The sequence below is a fragment of the Manis pentadactyla genome, chromosome 15 (assembly GCF_030020395.1).
Source record: "Manis pentadactyla isolate mManPen7 chromosome 15, mManPen7.hap1, whole genome shotgun sequence".
Taxonomy (NCBI): Eukaryota; Metazoa; Chordata; class Mammalia; order Pholidota; family Manidae; genus Manis; species Manis pentadactyla.
Window position 1 is genome coordinate 19,408,102 of NC_080033.1, and position 25,306 is coordinate 19,433,407.

Genomic DNA, 25,306 nt, shown 5'->3' on the forward strand with positions numbered 1-25,306 from the left:
CCTAAGTGGCCTTTTTAAGGACGTGGAGGAAACCCCTGGTAGCTATCTCCTAATTGGTTTTTACCTTTCTCCCAAAATGAACAGACTCCTTTTATATTTATATGTAATTATAGAGCTTGAGTCAATGTACATCTAATTAGCTGTTTTTAGGTTATGGTTATGGATGTTTCATAAACAATATCCTAATACTTTTTTTTTAGTAGACTTTATTTTTTGTGAATTTTATGCTTACAGAAAATTGTACAAAAACCAAAGAAAGTTCCCATATATGTCCTGTCCCTCCACACACATTTCTCCCTATTCTTACCATCTTGCAGGACTATGGTACCTGTATTACAATTGATGAGCAATAGTGAAACATTATTGCTAACTAGAAACCATACCTTACAGTAGGGCTTACTCTGTTTTGTATAGTTCTATGGCTTTTTACAGATGCATATGTGATATATCTATTACTACAGTATCATACAAAATAGTTTCACCCTCCTAAAAATGCCCCGTGCTTCACCTTTTCATCCCTATCCCCCATCCTCTGATTCCCTGGCAACCACTGATCTTTTTATTCATCTTTATAGTTTTACATCTTCCAGAATGCCATATCGTTGCAATCATATGGTATATCACCTTTTATAGTGGCTGTATCATTCTGCTTTCCCACAAACAAGGAAGATATTTCCTGTTGCTCCACATCCTCAACAGCATTTGGTATTGCCATTGTTTGGGATTTTAGACATTCTAAAAGGTGTGCAATTCCTTAATGACACATGATGTTGAGCAACTTTTCACATGCTTATTTGCCATCTGTACATCTGCTTCAGTGAGATAGCTGTAACCTCTGTTCATTTTTGAATTTTATTATTTGTTTTCTTATGGTTGAGTTTTAAAAGTTCTTTGTATATTTTGGATATAAGTCCATCATCAGATATGTTTTGCAAATTTTGAGAACTTTTTTATTGAAGTATCATTGATAAGAGGTTCAGCAGTTATCCATATTATTAAATCCTCATCCCCTCTAGGCAGTTACTATCTGTCAGCAGAGAAAGATGTTACAGAATCATTGACTATATTCTCCAGTTTTGCAAATATTTTCTCCCAATCTGTGACTTGTCTTTCCATTCTCCTAACAGCTAATACTTGAAAGACCCTTGAGAGGCCCACAGACCCATTGCAGATGTGCTATTTAATTTCTTTTTTTAATAGCAAAACACCCCACAAGGGCTAGAAGGGTGGAGACATTTGAGAGAAACAGCATAAATTGAGAAATCAGGCATCATAGAGAAGCAGCTGTTAATCTTTCTTCCAGGAAGCTCACCTGGATTACATCAGCCCATAGCACCTTCTTCTGTTTCTCAGTTCTCATGCAGCACTTGAAGCTGGACTCAGCTTCTCCCCCAAATCTGCTATCTCACTGGTGATGCCATAGTATCCTAGTGATGCTGGGGTTCTTGTTCGCTGAGTTGAAGAATGAACTTTGCAAACACTCGAGGTAGGAGAGTGAATCAGAGGCTTTTGTTTAGAGATAAAGTGAGAGGAAAGAGCTCATAGGTCAGGCCACCAGGGGACAAGAGAGTACAGGGGTGGTGTGTTATCTAGGGGTTTTATAGGTGGTTAAAGACAAAGGGCTAGGAATGCACACCTGCCAAGTAGTCCCAAAATGTTTCTCTTCGAAGAGACATTAAGTTTCTTATTAGTCTTCCTGGTTATTTACAAGAAATTTACTGCTCTGATTTCCTCCCAGGATAGCAGCTTTCTGGTCTGGGAGCATATCACTTAAGACTGCCTGCTTTGCTCCCAAGGCAGGCTGAGTTATTGTCTGTTTGTTAAAGAGTATGTTAAGAAACTTACTTTTTAACTAACTGGGTTTTAAAATGCAATCATTTTCAAGATGTTATCCTTCCTGTTTTTTACTAGGTTGTGTTGGGCTTGCTTGTTAAATTCCGCAGGATGCAAATCACTTGATTAGGGCTGGAGGAAGAAAAGCAGCATCTGAGTAAAGTCAGAAAAATAAGCTGGGCCTCCCAGCAAGCCAAAGCAAATCTCACAATGGATTATATTGCTTTGTTTTTTCTGGAGGCCCTCACCCTACTCTGTCTAAGCCCATGATCCCTGTCTCACTAGTCCCTGGGTCAGAGACTCAGAAGCTCTGGGATGTCTCCTTGGCTCTTTACACCCAGAGTCCCACATTGTTATCAGCATTTCCCCCCAAAGATGCCCCTTGTCTTATGTCCTGTGGATAAAATGAGAGTTCCTGTGGCCAGTATTCTCACCTGGCCGTGGTTGACTAGCTCACTGCACACCTGTGGGCAATACATGCCTGTTGACTCTATATAAAGAGCTCCGCCCAGTTCTCTGGGCGCCCCATGGTGGCAGGGCTGCAAGGCTGCAGGAGAACCGAGCAGAGCAGAGCAGAGGCTGGAGTGGTGGCAGCGCTGAGGACAGAGGCCTGGAGGACGGCTGTGCGGGACACAGGGGCCCAGAGACAGAGACCGGATTGCTGCATGCAGACTCACTCTGAGTGAATGGGATTTTAGTGACTGACCTGCCACCTGGAAATAAAGTTGGGTGTAACCCTTCCACCCCAAGAACGTTTTGCTGTCATTTTCTTTGGTCACATTGAATCCATAGCAAACTTGCCCGGGGCTGAAATCCATTGGCAAGACAGTCCCCATTTCAAGATTTGTTCCACCCAGAGCCCTGGACATCACCCTGGATGCCCCTCCCTTCAGCCAATCAACCTCATGACCCATTCACTCAGTCTCTTCGGCTCCACAGTCCTCCTGTGGTCCAGGACTGTCCTCACCCACTGCTCCTCATCCTGCTCCACCCCCTCCTGGAGTTCCCAGCTTCATATTTCACCCCACCACCATTACCTACATACTCAACAAGTCTTTAAAGAATCAGTCTCTATAATGGACCGTGAAGAGTGGGGACTTAGTCAAGCAGGTTGAATGAAAGATCCATTTCTCAGGGCCCTGAGGCTGAGTGAGTTCTCCAGAATCAAGCCAGTGCTTTCTGGGGCACCCCACAGCCCTCCCAGACTCTCTGTGCTCCCAGTTGATCCACCCCTGCTGCTTATTTTCTACCATACCACTTGGTGATGCGTCTATGTCCTTCACTGAACTGAGCTCTGTAACATGGTGACTGGGGCTGTCTCAGCCACTGTGGTGTCCCCAGCACAGAGTCAGCTCAATGTTATGGAATGGTAAGGACCAACGAACACCTAGAAGAATGCATGCCAGGGAAACATTAGGGTCATGCTATTAGCCCTCTAGCCCTCACTCAGACCTAGGACACCCTGTTCCTGAAATCAGAGCACCAAGTTCAGCATGTTCTCGCCTGGTTCTCTTCCTAAGATGGAAGTCCCACTTTGTCAAGAAAATCAGTGCAGGCATTAGGGACTGTCTGTCTTTTAGGGGACAGCTGGTAGTAAGCAAGAGGACGCGGAAAACAAGAGGTCCACTGTTTCTCCACGTCCAATGGGACCCAGCTCGGAGGAGTGAGAAACAGGTCAGCTCTGCTGCGGCACGGAGCCGGGAGAAGCCTGGAGGACTCTGCCCGGCAACCGAGGACGCCAGTGCCGGCGCATGCGTGACGTCAGAGGCAAGCGCCACCCTTGAAAGTATGTGAGAGGCGGCTGCCGCGGCGCTGTCATGGAATTGGTACAGGAAGCGCGGGAACTGGGTTGCTGGGCGGCCGAAGAGATGCGAGCGCCGGTGGCCGCCCGGCCCTCGGAGTCAACACTGCGCAGGTGAGGTCGCTCTCCACGCTGGAGATAGAGTCTCCGAGACTGAGAACCCCACCCCTCACTGAAGACTCGCCTTCCTCTCCCTCCTCCCCTCCGCCCCAGTGGGAATGACTCCCGAGGGCGTCCCCCTACCCCCAGGGGTAGTATATCCGAGATGAGGCTCCTGGATTGAGTGAGGACGCTCTGGCGGTGACCCACACACTCCCATCCCCACCCCGTGAGGCCTCCCAGAAGGAGGACCCTGGCGCCAGTGAGGATTCTCCCAAGAGTTAATGAAGCCCCCTTCCCGTGTGGAAATAAGATCTCCGGGGTAAGGCCGTCCCACGGCACCTCACCACCTCCACCCACTCTAGCCAGTGAGGACACTCTGGAGTTAGCAAATACTATCCCATTGGAGACTGAGTCTGTAGGAGAGGTGCCTCATCTGGTAATCAGAGAAAACTGGCAGTATACACCCCACTCCCACCTCTGGAAGTGGCTGACTAGCCTTCTTCCAGGAGAAAGGAGCACCCCACCAAGGAATGAGAATACCCCCTACACCCAGAAAGACACACTCTCAGTGACTAAGAACTCCCCAGGAGGAAATATATTACCCCTCTTAACCCCAGAAGTATGAACCTTCCCTCCCACAGAAGTGAGAATTCCCTAGTAAAGACCTTCCCGACCACCACCACCTGGGAATGAGGATCCTCTGTCTTGTGTGATGTCCCAGTCATACTTTTATATGCTCTCCCCACAGGCTGTGTCTGGGCCAGGGGGCTGACATCTGGGCCTATGTCTTAAGGCATGTGCACAGCCAGAGGTGAGCCAGGCTACATGAGGGAGGCTGTGGTGGGGAGGGGACATAGCCAAGAGCCACAGTAACTTCTCGTCTTCCTACCTCTCCATTATAGGAGTGTCAAGAAGATCCGGGGAAACCTGCTCTGGTAACTGGTCCTCAAAGCTATCCCTTCCATCTTCCACAGTCCCATCCAGCTGTGTCCCCACCAATAGCTTTGTATCTCCCATATCCCTTTAAAAGTCTCTGTCATCCCCTAATTGTGGCCTCATTTCCTCAGGTATGGCTACCAGGACAGTCCAGAGGTGAGACACACGTGCTGTAAGATTTTGTTCCATCCAAAAACAGGACTTGTGGATTTCTGCTCTAGGCCCAGCCTTGTGCTGGGTGATGCTGAGGACAGTGGAGCACAAGACAGTCCTATTCCTGCACTCATGGGCCTTACAATTCAGGGGGAGACAGGCATGAGCTGGTGGCTGGGGTACATGGGCATGAGGCATAAAAGCTGGTGAGGGGAGATGGGAGATGGGACTGGTTTGGGAAAGACATTGAAGCCAGTATGGGACCCAGTGTGAAAGGGGCCCAGGTGACATCTAGGGGGAGGCTTCCAGGAGACCTTGGGACTCCTGCATGTGGAGTTCAGTGGAGAGATGAGGACTTGGACAGAGGTGTAGTGTCATCAGCACAGACAGGAACCAGGTTGGGAGGGTAGGTGAGACAATCCCAGGAGGAAGGAAGAGGCCAGGATAGTCCCCTGGTGCTCTGGGATTAGAGGTGCAGACAAAGAAATTGCTTAGGAAAAACCCTCTATGCCATCCACCTGGACAGGTGAGGAGACTGGTCCTCCACAAAGGACAGTCAGAAATGCCCCAGTAAGGCCATGCCTGACCCTGTACCTAATTCCACCAGGCCCGTCAGAAGTTGGAGCTGGAAGCCACTGTTGCCCGCCTTCGGGCAGAGATCCGGGAGTTAGACCAGAGCCTGGAGCTGATGGAACAAGAGACAGAAGCTCAGGGTGACCTGTGGGACTGGGCAGATGGGCACCAGAATTGGGATCGGGGAAGTGCTGACGGCCACTGCTGTACCTCCCACAGATGTGGCCATGGAACAGGCCCTGAAGAGCATGCAAGACATCCAGCATCGTGCTCTCCTCCTCCGGGCCCGAGCTGGGGCCATGCGAAGACAGCAGCGTGGGCTCCAAGATGCCATGCAAAGACTGCAGAATCAGCACAAGCGCCTGCAGGATATAGAGAGGTCAGCTTCAGGTGTCCAGAGACCAGCCCTTGCCAGCCTGGGCAGACAGACATTCTCTTTAGAGACCCCAGTGCTCTGCACTGATCCCTTCTTGGGTTCCAGAATTTTGAACTCCACTCCTTAGGATTTAAAGTCCGTGAGGCCAGGAAGTTTTGTCCTTTCAGCCACCTGTTTTTCTAGTGCCTAAAATAGTGTCCAGAAAACCAGTGCTGGAGAAAGAACAGGAAGCAAGGGACAAGTCCTTACCTTCCTGGAGCTTCTGCTCTGATGCAGAGGAGACAGATGGTAAACTAGGAAGGAGACCAACCCTATCATCTCAGGTAAAGATAAGTGCTGTGAATAAAGGTGATGTGATAGGAAGGGAGAAGGAGAAGTGCCTCTTGGTAAGATGGGCAGAGAAGGCCTCTCTGAGGAGGGAACGTTTGAGTTGGGGTAGGAATTTCCATGGAAAGGAACAGCAAGAGCAGAGGCCCAGAGCTTGGCATGCAGGAAGAGCAGCCGAGGCCAAGTCAGCTTAAATCTCCCTTGGAGAGGATGAGGAGGTGGGGTTGGAGAGGTGGATAGAGTGCCGTGGAGGCACTGGAATCTTACTCTGAGGCTGGGTTCCTGCCCTCTCTTGGCCACTTACGGCTCTGTGACCTTGGGCACAGCATTTCATTTCTTTGTGCCTCCATTTGTGAGCTCTATGGAATGGGGATAATATACCTATTTTATAGTGTAGGTATGATAGTTAGATCATGTGAAGTGCTTAGAAGAGCTCCCAGTACCCAGTGTGGTCATTCTGGGTGTGATGAGAAAACATCACATTGTTTTCGAGGGTTTTGAGCAGAAAAATTACATTATCTGTCTGAGGGTTTAATAGGATCATTGACTACTGGGTAGAGAACAGACTGCAGGGGATGAGAGCAGGGAGACCAGTGGGGAGACTAATGCAGTCATACAGCCAGGAGATGACAATGGCCTAATTTTGGAGGTGGCCCCTGACATGCAGGCTCAGTGATCCCTGTAACTAACCTTGCTGGGACCCCAGTACCAACTGCGCTCCTCTCTCCAGGAAGGCCAAAGTGGATATGACTTTTGGACCCTTGGCATCAGCAGCCCTGGGTCTGGAGCCTGTGGTCCTGGTAAGAGTCCTGAGTCTCGGGGAAGGGTGGGGAGTCTGGGTTCAGGTGGAGCCCTGCATTTCCCTCAGGCCCCATATACCTCTTCCCAGGGCGATGTCCGAACAGCCTGTACCCTCCGGACCCAGTTCCTGCAGCACCTCCTAATTCCTCAAGCCAAGAGAAGCAGTGTCCCGTGAGTCACCCAGGTCCCACAGAGAACCTGGCCTTTCTGGGGTGTTACTTGTCTGTGAATTCCTCAGACACTGGGCTTCTGGGCAGTGTTAGTCCCAGGCGCTGCCCTGCCAGGGCTGGGGAGGGGGGACAGAAGCCCATCACAAACAGTGACAACCCAAGTGGTTAGGGTGTTGGGGGTCGGGAAGCCCAAGAAGCTCTGGGTGTCCAGAGGATACGCCCCACCCAGCAAAGGCAGAGGATGGGTTCTTTACTGAAGAGGCTTAGCAAGGGTAGAAGGTTGAGAGGGTGTTTCGGGCAAACAGTACATGTGAAAGGCCGCATGGCTGGTAGGTTGGTATAAATGGGGAACTCATTTTAGCAGTCATAGCTGGACTTAGTTTCCTCTCCTTTAAAATGGGCACAGGGACAGCCTCTACCTTGTAGGGTGGTGGTGATCATTATTAGAGGGAGAATTGATATGCCTTGTAAAATTCTCTGTCCTCTTTCCCATCCCCACAGAACCACTCAAGATGACCACTTTGTAACTTCCTACCAGCAGTGGCTGAGCTCAGTGGAGGTGAGAAGGCTCTCAGGAAGGCCACTGCTCTGCCCCACGAGCAAACCTCAGAGTGCCAGGACCCAACTCTTGATCCCTACCCCAAGGCCACGGGCTCCCAGATCACAGCCCTGCCCCCATCCAGCTCTACTTTACCCCTGCCCCCACCAGACACTGCTGACAAACCACCCCCCCGGCCACGTCCTGGCCGCCCTGGAGCACCTGGCTGCAGAGAGGGAAGCAGAGATTCGGTCCTTGTGTGGTCCAGATGGGTTCCAAGATCCGGAGATGGCCAGGTGTGGAGTGGATGCTCCCAGTCAGGGCAGGGCAGGTGGATGGGTGAGCTGGGACAGGGTCCCAGGCACAGTGACCTGCGGATGGGGGCAGAGCTGAAACCCAGTGACCAAGTCTGGGAGGTGGGCTGACATTGGCTATCCACAAGGGCCCAGGCAAGGGCATGGACTCCTCCCTCAGCAGTTTCACCCCACCCCCAGGACCCAAGCATCAGACCAGTCAGACTCCAGCCAGGCCCTGCCATCCATGGTGCATCTTATCCAGGTGACTGCCAGACATTCTTTCCAAAACTCCATCCCCTTCCCATCCCAAGACCCAATCAATACCCTTACCCCCAGGGACCATGCCCACCCTGACTTTGTACCCTTGCCCCAGGAGGGCTGGAGGGCTGTGGGTGTGCATGTCACCCAGCGGGGACCCCTCCTGATGGAGCGTCAAATCCTGACCCAGCGCCTCCACGGCCTGATGGAGGAAGTGGAGAGATGTACCCTGGGATCCAGCGAGAGGTGAGGGTCTCCCTCGTCAGGCCTCTAGGCCATCTCCCTCCCAGGGCTTTGGAGATGCCGGCTTTCTCTGCCCCTGTGGGTCCTATCTCTGGCTCTGCCTCCCTGCTCTTGCAGCTTATCTTCTTGTGTTTGTGGCTCCTTGTGCATCCTTGCACATATGATCTCCCTTCTCTCTGCTGTGAGTCTTGGTCACCTTCTCCTTTGTTCTGTTTATGCTCCAGGCAGGCTCTGCTGCTAGGGCTCCGGCGCTGTGGCCTGTGGGCAGAGCTCAAGGCCCTGCATGCCCAGAGCCAGGAGCTGGAGGAGGCAGCTGGGTGGCGGCAACTTCTGCTACAGGAGCTACAGGCCAAACAGCAACGGATCCTGCACTGGCGTCGACTAGTGGTGAGGCGGGACTCCGAGAGGAGCGGCTGGGCCTGGTGGAGGGGCAGCATGAGGCTGGGAGCCTTATAAGCCAGAACTGGGCCTCCTGGTGGTAGGGAGGAGCCCAGGGTGAGTCACCCAAGGGGAAGCAGGACCTGTGCAAAGGAGAGGGCACAGGCAGAGGCAGGAGGCGGAAGAAAAAGCAGCGCCTCTTGGTGGCCTCCCGGTTGTCCAGGAGGAGACACAGGAACAGGTCCGCCTGCTCATCAAGGGCAACTCAGCCAGCAAGACGCGCCTGTGCCGGAGCCCTGGGGAGGTGAGATGGGAGTTGGGGCGAGGTCTGGTAGGACCAGGTACCCAACACGGGGCTGCCCTTCCAATCCCTTCCCTTTGCACAGGTACTGGCTCTGGTTCAACGAAAAGTGGTCCCCACATCGGAGGCAGTGGCACCACAGAGCCAGGAGCTACTTCGCTGTCTGGAGGAGGAAGCCCAGCTTCTCCCTCACCTGCTGCTGGGCACCCTGCTGCGGCACAGCCCTGGAGGGTGAGACGGGCCATCCCCTCTGTCCCCTCCTGTGGGTGACTGTCATTCCGTGGGCCCACCTCAAAAAAACAATCTCAGGGCCCCCATGTTCTCAGGCTGCCAGGCCACACCCTCAGGCCCCCCGCCCCCCTCTGGAGTCCTAGTCAGCCAGACCCACCTCCACTCTCCCGGGCCTCCCAAGCACACCTCAGCCCCCAGAGCCTCTGGAACCCCAGCCTCCTTTTCAGTGCCCCACCCAACCTGGACTTTCCCTCTAGGTTGCAGCCCCTGCCCACCATCCTGCCATCCATCTACCAGCTGCATCCTGCATCCCCAAAGGGCTCCAGCCTTCTAGAACTGAGCCACACACTGGGGCTGCCTACAGGGAAGGTGAGCGCCGGTCCCCTAGGACCTGTCTTTCCAGCCGTACCCCGCCCAAGGTGACTATCCCTTCCCCTCCCTGCAGGCTCCAGAGCTGCTCCTCCCAAAGGCTGCTGCTCTCCACCAGGACCTTCTGTTCCTCCAGGACCAGCGGAGTCTCCGGTGCTGGGATCTGCTCCACATGACAACCAGCCTGCCACTAGGACCATCCACCCAAGGTAAGTCTGCCCTGCTTCCATACCCAGAATGCCTGCCTAGTCCCAGGCCCAGAAGAAATCACACCACCCATCTCCAACACAGTGCCTACTGCGTGCTGAGGGCTTAGGCACGTTTACTAGTTCCGTCTGCACAGCAGCCCTGAGGGTTAGCACCGCCATTCTCCCCGTTTTACACAGGCAGAAACTGAAGCGCAGAGGCCTTGGTAGCTACGCAGGTGGCAGAGCTAGGATTTGAATCCAGGCAGTCCGACATGGGTCTGTGCACCTAACCACCAGGCAACACTGCCCATCAAATGGCCAAGTACTCGTTTGTCACCGTCCAAGAGTATATCCAAGTGGTTCAAAGCTGGGCTGTGCAGTTAACCTACCTGGATGCTCTTCTCAGCCCTACCTCCTCCTTGCTGGGTGATCTCCCTGTGTCTCAGTTTCCTCCTCAGTGGAATAAGCATAATCATAGTACTTTACAGAAGCGCTGGGAAGACTCAGTCCAATGACCCAGCACGGAGAGCAGTCATAGCACGCAGGGAGCCCTACGTGTCTCCTGTGCGATGCGATCATGTGCACCGTGTCTTCCGGTCCTTACCATGAGGGCAGGGATTACTGACTATTCACATCCAGTTTACAGATGAGGAAACTAAAACTCAGAAAAGTCATTCATTCCTGGATTCGTTCAGCAGGCACTCACTGGGTACGTGCCAGGTGCTGCCCCAAGAGCTAAAGGGGGAGAGAGGCAAGAGCTGTCCGGCCCCAGGGCTTTCCCAATGGCAAAAGCAAAGTGTCAGAGGATAAAGAGTTGGAAGAGTTGAACTTGTGAGAATGAATCAGGGTGGCGTCAACAAAGTAGGGAGAGATCATTTTTAGGCCTTTGAGTCTTGGGCTCCCTGCCCTCGCCATCTCCTGTGGGCAGGGAGCAGCGTGCGGGAATGGCCCCAGCTGGCTCAGCCTTGTCGCACCTCACAGGCATCTTGGACTTCAGCAGAGTTCCCTGTGTTCCAAAAAGCAGTTCTGTTTTTTTTTCTGCCTGGTTTCCTTCACTTAGTAAATGACCCCACCCTCCTTGTCCAGGTGCTAAAGCCAAAACCTTAGGGGTCATCCTTAGTTCCTCCCAGCCCCCTAACCTCCCCCGATCTTCACCCTGTCAGCAAGCCCTGTGGGCCCCTCCCCAGAGTGCCCCAGTCTGCCCCTGCCCCACCAGCCTGTGGCTCAGTTAGTCACACCTGACTGCAAGAGAGCAACTGAGGAAGGGCAAGTGTGGTGCCCAAGGTCAGAAGGCAAGGAGGAGGTGGAGTCAGGATTCAGGCGCAAGGGGTCTGACCACACTGCTCATCTGCCCTTGCTCTGAGCTGGGCCTCTGGAGAGGGATAGACCCAGTCATGATGCCCAGGGACAGATGCCACTGGAATGAAGGGTGACAGCCGTCTGAGGAGGAAGCCTCAGGGTAAGAAATGCTGGGAGGGGTTTCCAGGAGGAAAGATGGTGCCTCAAGTGTAGCCCTCTATTTAAAATCGCACCTCTGACAGCTGGCTTTATTTTTCTCCACATAAGTTATTTTCCAACATGCCAGATATTTTGCTGATGTGTCTGTGGTGTTTTTCTTGTCCTAGAACAACTCTCTGAAGGCTAGAGGGCAATTTTAAATAGGGGGCCCGGGAGAATAAGTGAGTTTTGCTCAGGAGTAAAGAGCAGTGGTCCCATAATGCAAACCCTCAAGTACAAGGCAGAGGAGCTTGGACTCTTGGCAGCCTGGGGAGCCTTGGAGGGCTCCCAGCAGGAGAGGGGAAGGATCAGGTTTAAGCTTCAGGAAGGTCACTCTGGCTGCCATCTAGAGGATGGACCAGAGTGGGAGGCTGAGACCTGGCACCTAGGAGGGCTGCTGGGGGGAAGGAAGGAAGCAGGGAGGAAGATGAGGGCCATGGAGGATGATGGGCTGGCCTGGGAGGAGGGAGAGGAGAGATGCTGAGGTCAAGACTAAGTGACTGAAGATTTGGTGTCCAGTTAGCTCCAAGGCAGCAGGGAGCCAGAGGACTCAGTGCTGCCTCCTGGGTTTCTCACCTGCAGAGCTGCTGCAGACTCAGGCATCCCAGGAAAAGGAGCAGAAGGAGAACCTGGGGCAGACTCTGAAGCGGCTGGAGAACCTACTGAAACAAGCGCTGGAGCGAGTCCCTGAGCTGCAGGGGGCTGTCGGGGACTGGTGAGGGGGCATTCATGGGGTGGGGTGAGCTGGGTGCGACAGGCAGGGGGAGGGTGGCGAGCTGGTGACAAGCAGGCCATGGCAGGGGGTGCCAGTGGGGTTCTGAAGGTCTAGCCCTTCAACACCATCCCCTTCCCCAGGTGGGAGCAGCCTGGCCAAGCTGCCCTCTCCGGGGAGCTCTGCCAAGGCCTGTCCCTGCCCCAGTGGCAGCTGCGCTGGGCCCAGGCCCAAGGCGCCCTGCAGCAGCTGTGCGGATGAAGACGTGGCGCAGACAGGAGTCTAGAGCTTCACATTTGTTCACCAAAACCTCAGCTCCCTCATTCACAAGACCTTTGGACGAAAGCATCACCCAGATGTGTCGGCCTATCCAGAAGTCTCTACTCATACCTTCCGTCCCTCTCAACTACCTTGCCTCTCTCCCTTCATCCCACCAAGGCCAAAAGAATGGGATGCTCTGGACCCCATCCCAGGTCCCCCAAAACTCCCCTCATTACTTGCACACTCAGCAAAAATTAACTGAGCACCTGCTGTAAACACTGAGGATTGAGGATGAACAAAATGGACAGAAGTCCCAGCCTTCAGGGAGTTGCCATTGTAGGGACAGGGAAACAGACCACCAGCAAGATAAGCAAAATGCCCAGCATGTTGGGAGATAACTATAAAGCAGGCTGTAGGAGGTGTGATTTTTAAATGCAGGGCTACACAGCAAAAGCCACACTCTGTAAAGGCAATGAGAGAGAAGCACGTGAGTACCTGAGGAGGGCTTGCAGGGGAAGGACTAAAGCTTGTACAGAGGCCCAGAGTTTGGGGGGAGCAGGTGTTAAGAGATGAGATCGTCTTCTAGTTTTTATCCAGTTTCTTTTTTTACCCTTAAATCTGAGCCATTTGGAATTCATCCAAATGGATCTGATTTTTTCATATATGTATATCCCAATAGCACTCCTTAAATTTCTGTCAGAGCAGTGGTTGCCTCTGAAGGAGGGGTGGGTGTCAGGGATGAACCAAGGAAGAGACCAGGAAACTTCCCAGAGCTAGAAGTGCATTATATGTTGAAGGTGGTGTGGGTCATACAGGTAAATAAATTTGTTAAGAACTCATCTAGTAGTACTCCTAAGGTCTGTGCATTTCACTGTGTGAATCATTCTTCAATTTATAAAGTTAAACTTTACCCACCTAAGCTTTATAATAAAGTAAAACTTCAGATGATTTGAGATGCCACCTTTTAATACAGTAAATTTCCATGATTAATCAAGCTGAGTTCTCTCCAAGCCCACTGTCTGTCTGACTCTGCCATCCCGAGTGTTTTAACTATAAAGGCTTTGTAATAACATTTTAGTGTCAAATGGCTGGCTGCTGCCTTGCTCTTATTTTCCAAGGCGTCCCTTCTCTTGCTAATTTTTTCTCTCAAATGAAATGAACTTTAGACTCAACTTGCCTGGCTCCAGAAAAAAAGACAAACGTGGATGGGAGTTTAATTGGGGTTGCAGTCAGCCTACAAATGAAAGAGATTTGACATGGTTGTGATCTTAAACCTAGCCTCCCACCTCTCTTCTCACAACTCCTCTTTTGGCCTCCAGAGCACCCTCATTCTCCCAATTCACCTTCTACCCTGATTGTCCTTTCCTGGTCTTCACAAATTTGCTTGCCTACGTACCACCTTTGTGTTCCCTGTATCTCAGCTCCCAGGCCCCACCTCCCTACTGAACATGAGGGTCCTTATTCCTCTCCCAGTTTAACTTTTCTTCATAGCATATCTTGTCTTCTAACATACTATGTGTTTCACTTCATTTAACTTCTATTGTCATCAGACAGAATGTGAGCTTCATGATGGTGAAATCCTCTATAAACTAGAAGTTGGGCAAACTTTCCTAAATAAGATTCAAAATACAGATGCAAAAGGGAAATATTGACAATGATAAAAACGAACAAAGTAAAAAGAAATGACAAGGGGGGAAGTTTGTAATTTACATCTTAAAGGGATGAACATATGCACTCAAGCAGGTGCAGTCTCAAATGGGAAGGGAAAATCCCAAGTCCATAGAAAAGTGGGCAAAATATATAATGGATAATTCTGAGAAAATACTTTCAATCATAGTAAGAGAAAACCCCACTTTGATACATTTCCCACCTATCAGACGGAAAAAGAAACCAGAAATTTTGGCAACTTGCTCTGTTGGCAAGACTGAATGGGAAAACAGCCTCTGATACATCAGGACATGCAATATGGAACCACCTATGGGATAATCTCCAGCAAAAGTACATATGCATTTACTCTTTGCTCAAACAACCCCATCTGCAGGAATCTATCCCAAAGACATACTGGGTGAAATACAAGTTGTAAGACCTTACACAAAACCACTAGACCATATCTTCAGGGAGTAAGGTGGGGACTGTTTCAGATTAAGAGACTAGAAACCAAGCCCAGTGCAGGATCCTGATTGAATTGTGGACTTTTTAAAAAGTGTTTGAAAGCATATTTTGGGGATAACTGAGGAAATTCAAACATGGAAAATATGTATATTAGGAAATATTGTATCCTTGTTAAATTTCTTTGGTGGAGATAATGGTATTGTAGTTAAGTGAGAGAATGTTCTGAGGATGTGTGCTGAAGTCTTAAGGATGATGTCTGCAACTTACTTTCAAATAGTTAAGGACAGGACAAAACAAGATAGAAGGGACAGAGATGGAAGCCAGACATTTCTGAATGTACATTATTTCATACTTTTTACTGTGGAAACATCTAATTGTTAATTTTATAAAATGAGAAAAATTAAAATTCCTAAAAATTCAAAACAAATTGAAACAAATGAGCCTAACTATATCAAGTTGGTAGCACAACTGATTCAGACAAGAATTTTCAGGTGATGCTCAAACAGTACTTCCATTTGATGCCTCCAGAGGCACATGTATACTAAGGAAAAAATTGCACTGAAATCTTAAACTACATTCAATAGTCTTACTATTTTTAATAATATTGGTGTTTTTATTTTGATAAAAATATATTGTTTAAGATTTTGAGACCCTCCGTTATATATTTTGAAATTATATGTTAGACTAAAGCAAGTAAGTAGTTATGCTAGTGTTACTGGTGGCCAAGAGGTTTTAATGTAAATGAAGCAATACAAATATAAAGTCAAAGAAGTAAACCTTCTGTAGTATTTCATGTGAATTGAAAACACCAGAATGAATTCATGGGTTCCTCTCTTTCTAAAAAATATTTCCCTAGCTAAGTCCACAGAAAAGGCCTAGTAACAGTGAACAATCCTAGTGCCCAAACTGTGGTTTCCAAATACCATTTCTGACTAGAAGAAACCAGGGATCCTTGGGAAAATGGCTGATTCCAGGTCTGGGGCAGGATATGTGCAAAATGAGTTTGAGGATCCTCCAAGACTACTGGGATTGAGTCAAAAGAACTCAGGAGTCAATCTGAAGGGGCTGTCACTGGCCAAAGATGTGATATTCTGAGCAGCAATTACAATGACGGCAATGATTTGTGAATGCTTGAAAAAGTAAGTTCATATTGAAGTGTGCAAGGATCCAACTGACAATTTTTTTTTCATAAAATAGGGAAAGAATCAAGCATGTCTTCTGTCTTTCCTGCATGTGAACAAGTAAGGAGATTCCTGATAAGGGAGAAGTTATTTAGGAAAGAATTACTAATAATTGCAGAGAGAATGATAAAATTTGAAACCACTCTTTCCCATACATTAATGAAGAAACAGATACAGGTAATGATGACCAAGGGCTGCTAAAACTGTTAGTGGAAATGTTGGTTGGATTTCTTCAAATGAATGGACACTGCTGATCACATCACCAAAGGAGGACAACCAGACATCATGTGATAGAGTGGGATGCATTACAACAGCAGCACCATTAAAATACTCTTTCACCAAATTAAACCTAAATCTAATCAAACTGCTGTCACTACAATATATTAGAAAGGGGGAGAGGACAGTGAGGAACAGGTGAAACAATGTAATTAGTTAAATCCAAAATGTGTAGGACAATTAATACAGTTTCTTCAACACGGAAGGCCAAAAAAAAATGGGGTGGCAGGAAAAAAAAAGCAGGGGGAGGTAAATTTATATATTCAAAATAACTTAGTTTTAAAAGCTGGAACAATTTGAAAAACAAAACAACTAAAGTACTGAATTGTAACCCAGCATATAAAGTATTTATGAGTCCATACTAATATAAATGACTTAATAATTAAAGGGAGAATATGATAAATCCCTGTGCAGAAGAATTCCAAATGATTTATGTAGTTTATTCCACTCTCAAGGAGGTGGAGCTTAACTCTCCACTCCTTAGGTGTGTCCTATACATGGTGACTCCATTCCAAAGACCACGGAAAGGGAGTTTTTTAAAAAGGCAGGGTGGGTGTAGGGAAAGTAACTTTATAATGGAGAAACGCAGCAAAACACTGCTTCAGCCAGTAGTCCCAAATTAACATCAACAGTGGTTAAGTCATGTTGATACCATGTCCCCTTGAAATGATATGATGAGAATTGCACTTTCCTTCCCTGGTCTTTTCCCAAAAAAACCATTAACTCCAATCTAATGTTGAGAAATGCATCAGACATTCCAAATGAGGAACATTTTACAAAATACATGACCAGTACTCTAAAAAGTATCAAAATCATGAAAAATAACGGAAGTGTGAGAAATTGTCCCTGGCAAAAGGAGCCTAAGGAAATATCACAACTGAAAGTAATGTGTACCCTGGATGAACAGAAAAGGGAGATTAGGTAAAGAAACACTAAGGACATCAGAATAGAGTATGGACTCTAGTTAATAATAATGTTTTTAAAAAAGGGTCCTATTCTCTTGATTACATCTCTAGCACAGAAGCAAACAAAAGCCAGTATTTTAACAAAGTATTCATTTGTGCTAATTCAGACTGCACTTTCAAGAAATCAAGGCAGCCAGTAAAATTGTTTTGAAAGGAAAAAGACCAATCAACCAAATGCAATGCTTAGACCTTCGAAGCAGGGAAAATTTAAATGTAGTCTGGCTGTTAGATGTGAGTAATTGATTTTCTTAGGTGTCAAAATGCTGCTTGTTTTTCTCTTAAATAGTCCTTATCTGTTAGACATCATGAAGCATTTATGGATGAATTTATAGATATCTGGAATTTGCTTTAATATAAAACCTCCCTCCAGCTAAATAGAGACGTGTAGATGAAACAAGGGTAAAATTATGAGTAATTATTGAGAGGCATATGGAGGTTCGTCATATTCTCTCTACGGTTGTGTATTTTCTAAATATGCATAATAAAACATTTTGGGTACTACAAAGGAAAGGAGGGGTCATCTGTGTCCCAAGAACACGAGACCAAACGTACACACACGACCTGAGTTGACGATTCGACGTGTCTCTCGGCCTTTGCATGAACTACTCCTTCTACCCAGAACATCTCCCCGCGTCACCTAACTAGCGTTCAATGTCACTTCCTCCAGGAAGCCTGGGTCAGACGCCTTCTCTGAGCTTTCCACATCAAGTTTTCGGTCTTTCTGGGAATCACTGTCTGGTAGCTCGTCTGTCTACACCACCACAGGAGCCACGGCCGCCAGCTTTCTCCAGCCTCGGCACAGCCCTGGGCTGATGCGGACTACAGTGTTTTTTCAAACTTCCGCAAAGGGCCTCGCGGTAACGTGAGAGGGGCCTCCGAGCTTTTCTGAGCTCTAAAAGGTCCAGTTTCTACTGTAGGGACAGAACCAACTGACAGTACAACGAACTCGTCAGGCCAAGCTCGTCCCTGAAGGCGTGGCCCCCTATCTTTACAGCACTCCCAGAGACCCAGATTCTTCCACTGGTTCGTCTTTGCCCCACTCTAATTGGCCTACATTCCTCCTTGGGGGTGGGACTTCCGGGTGTGGCCAGATTCTTATTGGTCTTTGATCCAAAGGCTGTTGGCGTATGATGTCGCGCAGGACGCCCGTCCCTTTCGCCTATACGTCATCCGCGGGCGCCCAATCTGACGAAACCAGAGAGTAGACAGCGGAACCGGCGGAGGCGGCTGAGTCCAGGCAGTAGTAGCGGCGACTGCGACGGCAGCAGCGATGGCCGGGGCGGGGCCGGCCCCGGGACTCCCCGGTGCAGGAGGACCAGTGGTCCCGGGCCCTGGCGCCGGCATCCCGGGCAAGAGCGGCGAGGAACGCCTGAAAGAGATGGAGGCAGAGATGGCCCTGTAAGGCCCGCGACAGGGCACCACGAAAGCCGTCACAGAGTCAGGGCCGCCGAGCCCCTGGAGGCTCCAGGCTACGATAGCCATGACATATGTCTCTGTCGTAGGGAAATGGGGACCTTCGGAACCGTGAGGGCGGGAGTAAGAAGGAGAGGTTGGCAGGAGTGAATACGCTGTCGTGACATACCCAGCTTTCCAGAATTGATGCAAGGTCCTGAGCTGTGGTGTCTATACTCTTACCCCAGGTTTGAACAGGAAGTTCTAGGGGCTCCAGTAACCGGAATCCCAACTGCGGTGCCCACGGTCCCCACAGTGGAAGCGATGCAGGTCCCAGCAGCTCCTGTGATCCGCCCAATTATCGCGACCAACACATACCAGCAGGTACGACTGAACTGAGGCATGTAAGTCGGAGAGCAAAATGCCTGGAACAGTGTGTGTGTATACCCAGCTATTTATAATGACATGTCGGCTTGTTGGTTAATTAGCATAACAAATATTTTATGTGCCAGACACTGACAACACAGTAATGACTAAAACAGTTTCACTGGCCTTTAGGATCTTGTATTCTAGAGCATGTTGTCCAGTGGAACTTTTCTGCAGTGTCTTTATTTTTATGTAGTTCCTCAGTCTTACTAGTCACATTCAAGGGCTCAATAGCACAGCTGCATATCTGACATGTTCAAGGAACAGCAAGAATAGTGTGGCTGGAGTGGAGTGACTAAGGCATAGAGTGGGAGGAGATGAGGACGGAGAGGTGGTAGAGACCAGATCTGGTAAGGCCTTGTGGGCCACTACAAGAACCTTGGTTTTTACTCTGAGATGGAAGCTGTTGAAGGATTTTAAGCAGAGGGGTGATGTGATCCAAACCAGAGGTTAACAGGGTTTCTCTGGCTATATTTGGAAAACAGATTGTAGAGGGCAAAAGCAGAATGAAGGAGACTAAGGAAGAGGCCTCCATAATAATCTAGGTGAGAGATAATGGTGGCTTGTGCTGGGTGGTGGCATAGAAGGTGGGAAGGCAGGCTGGACATAATTGCAAATAGTGCTAAGTGCTTTGGGGTGAATGAAACAGTATGGTGAGAGAAATTACTACTGGGAGGAGCTAAGGACAGCTTTAGCTAGTGTGACCCAAAAGCCTCCCTGAAAAGTGACATTTAGCTTAGACCGGTCCTAAAGGTTGACAGCCCCACACACTGCAAAGAATGAAACCCCTGGCCTCTGCACTGAGTCAGGCTCTCATCCCAACCTCCTCCCCAACAGGTCCAACAGACTCTGGAGGCCCGGGCAGCTGCTGCAGCCACAGTGATTTCTCCCATGGTGGGTGGCCCTCCTTTTGTGGGCCCAGGTAAGTAAGGAGTGGTGAGGTTAGGGAGCCAAGGGATATCCTGTAGGGTGGTAAAAAGAGATGCCCAGGACTGCCTTCCCACAATCCTCATTTCTCCCTTCCCAACAGTTGGCTTTGGCCCTGGCGATCGGAGTCACCTGGACAGTCCAGAGGCTCGAGAAGCCATGTTCCTGCGACGAGCAGGTAGGTCTGGGGCCAGGGAATCCCACATTTAACCGAGCACTCTTGTTTCAACTACTTCTGCCTCTCCCCTAAATCACTGCTCTAATCCACCCTCTCCATTTCATCCCTACCCTGATATTATCATCTTCCTAAAGTACAAACCTAATGATGTACCTTGTCGGTTTGGCCTTACTCTTGATTATTACAAACCACCCCCTTGCTGTCACTCCTAGTCCCTACCATTTGTTATGTTCCTCTATAGCATTTAATACTTAATAACAAGCTATGCAATTTACTTATTTGTGGTTATCATCTTTGCTTCCTCTAAAATATTACCTCCATGAGGAGCAGAAGTCTTGGTGCTGGTCATATAAAAGGCATTCCATGCAGTCTGTTGATGGGATGAACAAACCATCAAATAAACACCAAGCTCCTCACCTGGCTGTCAGTACTGCATATCAACTGGCCCTTGCAGAGAGAGATCCCCATACCCTTCCCAGGAGCCTTTAACATTGCTGGGATGTGCCAGCTCTTGTTGAGGTCCCTTCTCTCCCCTGCTCACTGTCACCCAACTATAATCTTCCAAAACCTATCAACTAAACCAAAATCCAGCTAACCAAAGTCAACTAAAATCTATCCTCTCCACATGTCATCTTACTTTTTGTTGTTGAGGTGATCTTTATACACACAGTTTTTGTGACATTATTTCCTGTGTGTATAAAAAGGGTATGTGTTCTGTAAAGTTCCAGTATAATCTCTATTAGTCAAACTAGTTAATTGTGTTACTTAAGTCCTGATATACTTTTTTATCTGCTATCTGAGAAGTTTGATCATGTCTTAGTCTTTAGTACGGTTTTGATTAAAATGCAAAATAACCCAGTCACCCTACCCAGCTTCCAACCCTGGTGTGGCTCCCCTGTGCCCTCAGGAGGACATTAGCAGTTCAACCAACAAGGCTATGCTCGGATGCCTGCTGACTTCATGACATTCTCTTATGATGCTCTCCAACTCCGGACTTCCTCTATTACAATTATACTGAACTGAAAAGGGGAAAATTTTGTTTACAAATGTTCTCCTTGCCAGAAATATTTCCACTGTTTGCCTAGCCAGCGCTTCACTATCTTTTGGGTCTCACATCACAGGTCCCCTTCTCCAAGAAGCCCTCTCAAGTACCCCCGGCTAAGTCAGAAGGCTCGTGGGCTCCCACCACTCCTAGTCCTGGTCACCCTGCCTGGGCATTCCTCCACCCCAGCCCTGATCACTGTGAGCTGTCATTCTCTGGCAGTGGGTCTGTTCCCTTCTACTCTGGACCAGGAGCTCCCTCAGCCCTTTATCTTTTGATGTGTCCCTAGCATTGCCCAGGAACAGGCCAGGCCCATAGGAGATCCTCAATGGTAAATTTTTGCTGAATGAACAAATGAAAAGACCCTTGCATCTCCCATAAGGCTCCCTAGACACTTCTCCAGGATTTCTCAGATGCTGAGAGTACCTACATATACACACACCTTGCCTCAAGCACCCCAGTCCCCCATGACACACACCCCCATCTCTCTCTCCCACAGCTGTGGCCCCACAGAGGGCCCCTATCCTGCGTCCAGCCTTCGTCCCCCACGTGCTACAGAGAGCAGGTGAGGGGCCAGGGTCATCATCCCTGCCACATACCTAACCCTCCCAAGTCCTCCGACTCCACCACTAACACCCTGACAGATACTGCTCTTTCTTCTGCAGCAGGTGCTCCCCGCCCTCTGGCGCTGCGGCCCCCTCACCAGGCCCTTGTGGGCCCCCCTCTGCCTGGGCCTCCTGGACCACCTATGATGCTGCCACCGATGGCTCGGGCCCCAGGGGCACCCCTGAGCTCCATGGCTGCTCTAAGGCCTGCCCTGGTGAGTGTGGGCAGGGAGCTGACAATCAGAGGTGCAGTACATGGGGAGACCCTCGATCCTGGCCTGACGGGCTGTGTTGAAGTCTGCCTTTCCCATACCTTTTTGTGCCTCTGCCTTCTCACTTTTCGGCTCTGTCCCTGTCTTCCCTTATGTCTTTCTGTGGCCAAATCTTTGTTTTTCTCTTCTTTGTGAGGAAAGTGCAGAGAGAAAAACATACTGTGGGTGTATTTGTCTCTATTTTTCCTTTGACTGTACCTTTCTGTTTTTTCTGTCTTGATGTCTTTCTTTGTCCCTATGTCTGTCTCTATTTCTACCTGTGTCTTTCTGTCCCTGTCTCTGTCTATGACTAGAGACTCCTTTCTCTGTCTGGGTGTCTTTTGCCTGTTGTCTGGCCCCCCCCCCGGTGCTCGTTTTATTGTACAGGATGACAGATGGGAGTAATCTGAGCCTGTGAGCTGGCTCCCCCATCATTCCTACTCCTTGCCCACAGGAAGAGTCAGCAACACCCCGAGAGCTGGGCCTAGGCCTGGGGTTGGGCCTGAAAGAAAAGGAAGAGGCCGTGGTGGCAGCAGCAGCTGGGCTGGAGGAGGCTAGCACAGCAGTGGCTGTGGGGGCAGGAGGCACCCCAGCTGGCCCTGCAGTCATTGGGCCCAGCCTGCCACTGGCCCTGGCCATGCCTTTGCCTGAGCCTGAGCCCCTGCCCCTCCCGCTGGAAGTTGTACGAGGCCTACTACCCCCGCTACGCATTCCTGAGCTCCTGTCCCTGCGTCCACGACCCCGGCCCCCACGGCCTGAGCCACCCCCGGGCCTCATGGCTCTGGAGGTAAGCAGGGAACATAACAGTGGGGGGGGGCAGAAAGAACTGGGAGGGCATGCAGGAGCCCCTAGGCTTCCACACACCGCAACACATGTAGTCCTCTATTGATGGAAGGAGGGCCCCAGGAAATTGGAGGGGCTGGGAGGATGTAGGGGAGAGGGAGGCAGACACACATAACCCACACTCAGGAGCACATCCAGTCCCTTAAGTATGGAGAAAGGAGGGCCAGGGAACAAAGAAAAGTGGGAGAGCCCGAAAGGGCCAGTAGGTCCAGAAGACTCCAACACCAAGCCCTCTGCACCCCATCCCCTTTCCTCTGCAGGTCCCAGAGCCTCTGGGTGAGGACAAGAAGAAAGGAAAGCCAGAGAAACTGAAACGCTGCATTCGCACAGCAGCTGGGAGCAGCTGGGAGGACCCCAGCCTGCTAGAGTGGGATGCGGGTAAGTGGGACAAAGTATAGGGTCAGGCATTGCTCAGCCAGGGCAGGCCAAGCCCTCCTCTTTGAGGCAGACACAGGGGAAGTGAATCAGGTACTGCCTCCTCTCTGTAGGGTAGGCTGTGCTGTTAGCCCACCTCATGGAGGGCTAGACTGTGGCCCTGAGGGGCAGGCCCTCGCCTAGCCACTGAACAGAATTTGGTGGAGGGGACTGGCACCCAGGACCTTCTGAGCTCCGCTTTATTCATGAGGGGCAAAGTGGAAGAGCATTCTTTTTCCTGCCAACTTCTTACAGAAAAATTTAAACACTGAATTGCACAGTGAAGAGCCATATATCCACCACCTAGATTAAGCAATTAATATTTTGCTATATTCACTTTATCCCTCTATGTGTATGTATGTTTTTTGGGGGTTTTATTCAATCAGTTGAAGCAAATTAGAAATGAAGTTTTCACTTCACTCCTAATTACCTGTGTTCATCTCCTAAGAAAAGTGACATTCTCTTTAATATTATAATACCATTAACATATCTAGAATAATAAACAATAATTCTGTATTCATATTCCATTTATATTTATATTTCTCTAATTGTCCCCATACTATCTGTAATAGCTTTTTTCCCCCTGACCCAGGATGCATGCAGTTTTGTCTCTAGAATACCTTTTAATGAGAATGGTCCCCCTCTCACCACTTTGTCTTGTATATAATAGTTTTTTGAAGTGCCCAGCTGGTTGTCTTGTAAAAGGTCCCAACCTCTGAGTTTGTCAGATTATTTCTTCCTGAGATGGCCTAACTGTTCTCAAAGTGTCCTTAATCACCACAGAAGTTGTAGGATAACCACGATGGTAGCTGAGGAAATGGACCTACCTTGTATCCCAGTCTGTAATTTCTGCCTTTTCTCGGGGGACCAGCTGTCCACCCAGGCCAGGGCCAGGGCAGGCAGTAGACCCTAGTTCTGTGACTGTGGGCAAGTCACTTAGCCTTTCCAACCCCATTTTCCTCATCTCCATCAAGGGGATAGTAGTATGTGCCTCGTGGAGGAAGGGATGCTTTGGGTTTGAGTATGTTCAGTCAAGGCTCAGTTCGAGCCCAGGGGAGTCTGCCTGGGAATGGCACCTGAGGTCAGCCTTGGAGAAGGATCGGGCAGTGTGTTCAGGTTTCAGGAACTCAAGGAATTAGAGTGGGCTTTGCAAAGGAAGTAGAGCTGAGGAAAGATGAAGTCTTTGGTATTAGGGTAACATTGTGGGAGCCAGCAGGTGTCAGAGCCCAGGGGATGTCCGTGGGGTAGGTGTCCAGATCACCAAGGAATGCTGGGGGCTCAGAGGGGAAACCAAGGCTGGGACAGAATTAGGGGCTTCATCGTGAAAGTGGGTGAGATGACTCTGGGTTGGGGAAGGGCACTGCAGTTAGGTAAAAGTGAGGATTCTGGAGCCAGATGCCTGTGTTCTTGTCCCGGCTCTGCTGTTACCCATGACTTCATTGTCTATGTGCCTCAGTGTAAAGGTATCTGGCCTAACACATTTAAGCAAATGTGTGAAAGCCTCCTGAGTGCTTAGCAGAGAACCTAGCATGGGATAAATGCTATACAGGTGTTGGCTGTTCTTACTAAGAGAGCTCAGGCAGAGACTGCTGGGGACAGAGGGGAGAGGGCTTGGGGGATGCCTCCAGAGAAGGTGGGCCATTTAAATAAGGCAGACACTGGGCCAGGCTTCAGCGTCCTCTGACCTCCTCTCCCCCAACCACAGATGACTTCCGGATCTTCTGTGGAGATCTGGGCAATGAGGTGAATGATGACATCTTGGCCCGTGCTTTCAGCCGCTTCCCATCCTTCCTTAAGGCTAAGGTGATCCGTGACAAGCGCACAGGCAAGACCAAGGGCTATGGCTTCGTCAGCTTTAAGGACCCCAGTGACTATGTGCGCGCCATGCGTGAGATGAATGGTGGGTGAGGCCTCCCCTAGGGGCAGTGGGTGTGACAGGTATCTGGTCTAAGCCTGACCTTGAACCTTCCATTCCCACAGGGAAGTATGTGGGCTCGCGCCCCATCAAGCTGCGCAAAAGCATGTGGAAGGACCGGAACCTGGATGTGGTCCGCAAGAAGCAGAAGGAGAAGAAAAAATTGGGCCTGAGATAGGGTCTGTGGCCAGGCAGCCGCTCCCACCTGGCCGGGTGCTGGCTCCTCCCCACAGTTTTTTTTTGGAAAACCCCTAGCTATTCACCCACCCATCCTCCCCAAAACCAGTTTCAATAAATTTACCTTCATTTCCATCCCTGACTGGGCTTGGAAGCACTCTGTCAGGAGCAGGGCTTTGGAGAGCCTTGGAAGTTTGCCCAAACATGCAGATGCACATTTTCATCTACTGTGTGTCCACTACATCTTCTTGAAACCTC

At 49.6% G+C, this 25,306-nt stretch overlaps 2 protein-coding genes across 7 annotated transcripts; both read left to right on the forward strand.

Moving 5' to 3' along the window:
- Positions 1 to 3,605: 3,605 nt before the first annotated feature.
- On the forward strand, positions 3,606 to 18,129 carry HAUS5 (HAUS augmin like complex subunit 5). Of its 4 annotated transcripts, XM_036928953.2 has the most exons (20): positions 3,606 to 3,748; positions 4,485 to 4,547; positions 4,639 to 4,671; positions 4,804 to 4,828; positions 5,433 to 5,538; positions 5,618 to 5,777; positions 6,832 to 6,901; positions 6,991 to 7,073; positions 7,574 to 7,631; positions 7,782 to 7,906; positions 8,105 to 8,168; positions 8,280 to 8,410; positions 8,632 to 8,794; positions 9,009 to 9,089; positions 9,172 to 9,317; positions 9,575 to 9,686; positions 9,763 to 9,895; positions 15,654 to 15,697; positions 17,796 to 17,901; positions 17,995 to 18,129. In XM_036928953.2, the coding sequence occupies exons 1-20, from the start codon at positions 3,651 to 3,653 to the stop codon at positions 18,081 to 18,083; spliced, it is 1,890 nt and encodes a 629-aa protein (XP_036784848.2). In that variant the 5' UTR covers positions 3,606 to 3,650; the 3' UTR covers positions 18,084 to 18,129. The 4 variants fall into 4 exon arrangements, with proteins under 4 accessions (XP_036784848.2, XP_036784850.2, XP_036784849.2 ...); XM_036928955.2 differs by lacking the exon at positions 17,796 to 17,901 and having other exon boundaries at positions 17,995 to 18,024; XM_036928954.2 differs by lacking the exons at positions 17,796 to 17,901; positions 17,995 to 18,129 and adding an exon at positions 15,803 to 16,020.
- RBM42 (RNA binding motif protein 42) lies at positions 18,051 to 25,190 on the forward strand. Of its 3 annotated transcripts, none has more exons than XM_036928958.2 (10): positions 18,051 to 18,276; positions 18,519 to 18,654; positions 19,534 to 19,618; positions 19,727 to 19,801; positions 21,343 to 21,408; positions 21,509 to 21,663; positions 22,154 to 22,486; positions 22,803 to 22,920; positions 24,662 to 24,856; positions 24,937 to 25,190. In XM_036928958.2, exons 1-10 carry the CDS (start codon positions 18,149 to 18,151, stop codon positions 25,047 to 25,049), a joined length of 1,404 nt encoding a protein of 467 aa, XP_036784853.1. In that variant the 5' UTR covers positions 18,051 to 18,148; the 3' UTR covers positions 25,050 to 25,190. The 3 variants fall into 3 exon arrangements, with proteins under 3 accessions (XP_036784853.1, XP_036784854.1, XP_036784852.1); XM_036928957.2 differs by having other exon boundaries at positions 18,052 to 18,276; positions 21,488 to 21,663; XM_036928959.2 differs by lacking the exon at positions 21,343 to 21,408.
- Positions 25,191 to 25,306: the final 116 nt, after the last annotated feature.